The sequence below is a fragment of the Babylonia areolata genome, chromosome 22, assembly GCF_041734735.1.
Source record: "Babylonia areolata isolate BAREFJ2019XMU chromosome 22, ASM4173473v1, whole genome shotgun sequence".
NCBI classification, from domain to species: Eukaryota; Metazoa; Mollusca; class Gastropoda; order Neogastropoda; family Buccinidae; genus Babylonia; species Babylonia areolata.
The window spans coordinates 5,624,526-5,630,525 of record NC_134897.1 but is presented as its reverse complement, the minus strand read 5'-3'; the positions used below and the strand labels follow the sequence as shown (position 1 = coordinate 5,630,525).

Genomic DNA, 6,000 nt, shown 5'->3' with positions numbered 1-6,000 from the left:
AAGATCGTATACAACACAGCTCCTAGAAGTAACTGAAGATCTCACAAAAATGATAGATATGGGTAAACCTGTAGACATAATTCATTTAGACTTTAGAAAAGCATTTGACTCTGTACCACATCAAAGACTTTTATTAAAATTAGCTACATATGGTATTACTGGAAGCATACTGAACTGGACAAAAAACTTCTTGTCAGAAAGAACACATGTAGTTAGAATTAGAGAAAACATGTCAACAAATGAAAATGTTGTTAGTGGTATACCACAAGGTAGCATATTTGGCCCAGTGCTTTTTACAATATACATAAATGAGCTTCCTGAAAGTATATGCTGAATATTTACAGATGATACTAAACTTTATGGCAGTGCACAAAGTAATACTACACTACAAAAGGACTTATATAAGTTACAGGACTGGACTGATAGAAGGAATCTATATTTTAACGTATCAAAGTGTAAAGTAACGCACATTGGAAGAAAAAAAATCCAGAAAACAAATACCATATAACAGAAGACACCACACAGGACATTGAAAACTGTCAAAGTGAGAAAGACCTAACTGGCATTTTTTGTTGTTGTTGTTGTTGTTTTTTTTATAATAAACTATCATTTGACATACATATACAGAATATAACAAATAAAGCCAACCAGATGATAGGAATAACTGAGAGAACACTTACCTATTTAGATAGGTTGCAAAGGTTCATAATTATCTTCGAAAAAAATTCAACTGCAACTTTTTTTCTTTCTTTTTTTTATCAGCAAGAACGTTTTAAAAACGTTTTGCCTGCGAAACGTTTCCAAGGGAGATTTGTTTCCCTTGCTATGGCTTTGACGAAACATTTTTGACTCACTTGTGTAACTGACAAAGTGAGTCTATGTTTTAACCCGGCGTTCGGTTGTGTGTGTGTGTGTGTGTGTGTGTGTGTGTCCGTGGTAAACATTACATTAGAAACTATAGCTCATGTATTGTATTGTGTATGATTTCATGCATACATACATACATACATTTCATTGTGTATGAATTCATACATACATACATAATCTCTCTGTGTGTGTTTAGCTCTCTCTCTCTCTCTCTCTCTCTCTCTCTCTCCATCTCTCTCTCTTTCTCTGTCTCCCTCTCTCTTCTCTCTTACTCTCTCCCTCCCTCTCTTTCCCTCTCTCCTGTCACACAAGTGTGTGTTGTCCTCTGGTAAACTCCTGTCACATCTATGCTGCATGTGAGTACAAAACAAAATATTTATTACTCCAAACATACTATTCATATTGTATACTGTATTACATTACAGAGAGAGGGTGAGGGCGCGCGCGCGCGCACACACACACACACATCTATGTCTGTGTATGTATATGTGTGTGTGTGTATATATAGAGAGAGTGAGAGATCATTATATATCAACAACAGTAGACTTGGCATGTGTTTTTATATCACACACACACATATATATATATATATATATATATATATATACATATATATATAATTTTTTTACCTGTCTGGGTATTTACCAGTGTTTTTTTTACTCACTTGTGTAAACAAAGTGAGTCTGTTTTAACCCGGTGTTCGGTTGTCTGTGTGTGTTTGTGTGTCTGTGTGTCCGTGGTAAACTTTAACATTGACATTTTCTCTGCAAATACTTTGTCAGTTGGCACCAAATTAGGCATAAAAATAGGAAAAATTCAGTTCTTTCCAGTCATCTTGTTTAAAACAATATTGCACCTCTGGGATGGGCACAAAAAAAATAAAAAATGAAGCCAAATTATATACAAACTGCATTTGCTGTTATATTTATATTTTTTGTATTCTCTAAACTTGGCACTTTGATCTGATATTCCGACACAACAACAAGAGTAGACATTATTATCATTTTTTGTTCAAACAGGAACTTCTTTTGCTAAGCATGGAAGTTTTATTTATTTTGCAAACGTTTTGGTGCAGATAGTAAAGAAGGGAAATTACTCTGTAATTAATGCTAGGGGACTTAATTTGCCACAAGTGAGTCTTGAAGGCCTTGCCTCTCTCTCTCTCTCTCTTTTTTTTTTTTAATGGCCCAGAGGTCTAGGCCAAACCACGGGTGTTGCCCAGGCTAGTTTATACGGGGGCACATTCTGGCCTAGGCCAGTTCATAAGGGGGTAAACTCTGGACAGAGTAAGATCTGGCCCGGCTGTTATACTGGCACCGCCGGTTTTCTGTCCCGGCCTATCTCCCATTTCTATACATCTCGATCTCGTTTTCTGTCCTACATCTATAGTTTTCTGTCCACTGAACATCTCCCTTCTATCGAATATCTCCCTTTTTCTGTCCACAATCTCCCGTTTTCTGTTCAACTCCTCAAAGTCAATTTTGCCAATGAAACAAACAAACAAGCCCGGTAAAATTCAATACTTCAGCAAGGCGTTGAAATATAAACACGGATAATTCAGAACGCGGAGACGACACACCGCTAAAAAAGTGACGTCACACGTCGAAAAGCTCGACCAAAGAACAGACCGTTGGAGAGTTCCGTGCATCGAGCTCAATAGTGGTGCCATTAAGCTCAGTGGTTCCGTGCTTGCTTGACTTGTAGATGTGGGTCATATAATCAGTGCTTTCGAAGTTGATTAGTTCTCTAAAGTTGCGAGCAACAAAGGCGATCGAGAGAAGCAAAACGTGCGAAACAGCAGGCTTATTTTTATCATCTTTATTTATCTTTTATTGTGTATACGATGACACTTCATTATACAGAGTTTGGTTGTACAGAGTTTGGTTGTAGCAATGGAAGCTATCAAGTGAAGAAATGGATGACAACACATGTTTGCTGCTTTTGCCTTCGTCGTCGCCATTTGGCATTGCTCGCGATTTCGAGTAAAAATTTGATGCGCATGCGCTAAATCCAAGATGGCCGCGGAACTCTCCAGCGGTTTATTCTTGATATTAAGATCAAGGGACATCATTCTACGAACCGATATTTGGAACATGCAGAACGCGAGCTAAATAAAATTACAATTCACAAGGACTAGATGTTCATCATGTCCAGAAAAGGTGAGTCAACGTGTTTTGCATCCTGAATTCCTGGAGCTGAATTTAGGATGCTAAATGAACGGTAATGTCGCAGTTTAGCATCCTAAATTCCTGGAGCTGAACCTTTCGAAGCAAACTAAAAACCTAATGACATGGTAAAGTTTCAAGAGAGATTATCAGTTCATCGAGTCAGGCATTTTCACGGGTCTGTGTTAGTCATCCATTGAATTTCAGTACGTTGTCAAAGATTAAAAAAAAATACTACAATAGTACAAACAAAACAAACGAGTTTTTAAAAGATGCACGAGCCGACAAAAAGACTAACGTATCCTTCTTTCAGTATTTGGGACCCAGAAGTCTTTCTTGCTCCTCTCGTATTCATACATTCATAAACTGGCACAACTGAAGTGAAAACAAAACCTTTATCAATCAGTGTGTCAAAGACATTGATGTAATAGGTTGTGTTAGATCCGTAGACACTGTTAAAACAATTACATATGTCGGTAATGTCGCACTTTAGCATATATGTCTGTATCACTCTCTATTATTTTCATATTATATACCTATATGTATTATTATTATATATAATATCGAACATAAACAGTGCTAATTGCTCATAATAAATGAAATGCCAAATATACTGTGCATAACTTCCCCATAAGCATTTTAAATATAGTTATTGTAATGCCAACATTATAATATTACTGTATGAAATAGGACAATAATTAGAACTGAGCAGATCAGATGGCAATAATCTGGAACTGAGCAGATCAAATGGCGAAAACCATAAACTTTACAGATCATGGTGGTAATGGTAGGCTTAGTTGTAAGAAGTAGTTAAGTGCAAAAGATTGTATGGGGTTTCATTCTATAATTACAGTTTTCCTATAGTTGAATGAACCAAAGAAGTTCCTTTTCTGATTCCTGTTGAAAAAAACTTAACAGAGCAAAACCACTGATGTTTTCTCTGTATGACAAAGCTGTATTTCAGGTGCTTTTGGCTCATTAATCATCTGAAGTATGTTTTCATCCATTTAATGCCCAAAATGTACATTTTGCTTTTGATGTTGTCAGAGGAATTGTCAAATACATTTTAAGTAGTTCTACACTTCACTTCTTGTTAAAATTTGCTTCTTGTGTGATATAAAAGCCATCACAGAGCTTGGGTTCTTTTTGATGTTTGCAGTGAAGAGCTCGTGACAGAAGAATAATTTAAACTGTATGTCATTTTTTAATGATGAAATAGAACTTAGCTGTTTTTCACTTCATGATGTATGATACCAAAGAATATGTTGTTGTTTGGGAGGGGGGGAGGCAGGGAAGTCAGACTGAGAACACCTTGGATTTGTGATGGTGTCTCCAGTCAGTCAGATCACTTGCGATGGGGAATAGTTCACTACCATTGCCAAGATATATATCTGATTAGTCTGTTGGGGACAAAGTTGTGTTCATTTCTTCATATCAGGTTTACAAATGGCTCCCTCCGTCAGTGAAAATTCATATGATTTCCAGTAATTGCTGGCTATGAGTATGAAGGTTTTACATCCTCCAACTACCCTAGCTTCGTCTTTTTTATGTGTTTGTGTCATCATTTTTTAATGATGGAAAGGTATTTAGTTGTGTTTTTTCACTTCATGATTTTAAATATATATTAATTATTACCAGAGGTCAGGTCAGGGGCATAGCCCTTGCTACTGGTACCATGTAACCCAGCACTACCTGCCACATGTGAAGTCTCCCAACAACGGACCAGGCAGAGGAGGAAACCTTTCCCAACGGCTGTGAAGATGGAAGAGGATGACCAAAGGGCAGAGGGAGCTCTTATCCTTGGCTGGAAGTCCTCCTAGGAGACAAAACTGGGATAAACGATAGGCTGATGACCCTGTGTCTGAAGCTGTCCGAGGATCGCTTCTCCACAGTCATCAGTTGCTATGCCCCGGCGATGACCAACCCTGATGACATCAAAGAAGCTTTCTATGAGGAGCTCAGCCGCACCATTTCAGTGGTAGACAGAAAGGGCAGGGGGAGCTCTTATCCTTGGCTGGAAGTCCTCCTAGGAGACGGAACTCCGAAGAAAAAACCTGCACCTGCTGAGGCTGTTCTACACGTGGCAGTATCTGCACCTGTGGGACTCTGAGCGTCGGTAGGCAAGAGAGTGGGGAAGGGACTGCACAACTCCTCTTCACTAAAAATAAGTTACCTGTGCTGGTCAGACAACCAGGCTAATGTCGGAACGATGAGCTAGCCCTTCAACACCCAGCTTTCCCAAGCCCTGCGGCGATGGAAAAGTGGTAACGGGGACAGGCAGAGGATGCTGCTGGCAGTTCCATGTCACGACTGCACGCAGGCGGCTGTGGGGTGATGGTCGTCTGCCGTAGACTGGGGCAGATGCGGTGCCCATATCCTTCCACAGCGTCAGAGCAGCCCTTTTTAGGGACAGCAGTGCACTCCCCACATGGGGTAGGGGAGATAAAAGGATGCCTAAACAAAGCCTGCCTCACTTAGTACCTAGTAGGAAACCGCACCTACTTGGACATCCAACACTAGTGGTCGAAAACAGCAGAAGAAAAGAACCAGGTGTCATGCCCTGACTCTGGGTGCCTGGAATGTTTGCACCCTTTTAGACAGAGACAACAGACCAGAAAGGTGCACAGCGCTCATTCCTAGAATTCTTGATTGCTACCAGGTGGACATAACAGCCCTGAGCGAAACCAGGTTTGCAGGTGAAACTCAGCTGGAGGAAGTTGAAGGGGACTACACCTTCTATTGCAGTGGGAAACCAGATGGCACCCCAAGAATCTCAGGCGTAGGCTTTGCCATACAAACCTAACTTGCATGACAGCTTGACAACCTTCCACGTGGGATAAACGATAGGCTGATGACCCTGTTTCTGAAGCTGTCCGAGGATCGCTTCTCCACAGTCATCAGTTGCTATGCCCCGGCGATGACCAACCCTGATGACATCAAAGAAGCTTTCTACGAGGAGCTCAGCCAC

The 6,000-nt window shown here is 40.1% G+C and overlaps 1 protein-coding gene across 1 annotated transcript in view; it reads left to right on the top strand.

Annotated features, from left to right (window-relative positions):
* Nucleotides 1–2,611: 2,611 nt before the first annotated feature.
* LOC143297533 (DNA repair protein complementing XP-A cells homolog) overlaps nt 2,612–6,000 on the top strand; it is a 51,997-nt gene continuing 48,608 nt past the window's right edge. The window contains exon 1 of the mRNA XM_076609946.1: nt 2,612–3,026. Coding sequence (XP_076466061.1) covers nt 3,005–3,026 — 22 coding nt within the window. The 5' untranslated portion in view covers nt 2,612–3,004. The remainder of the gene's footprint in view (nt 3,027–6,000) is intronic.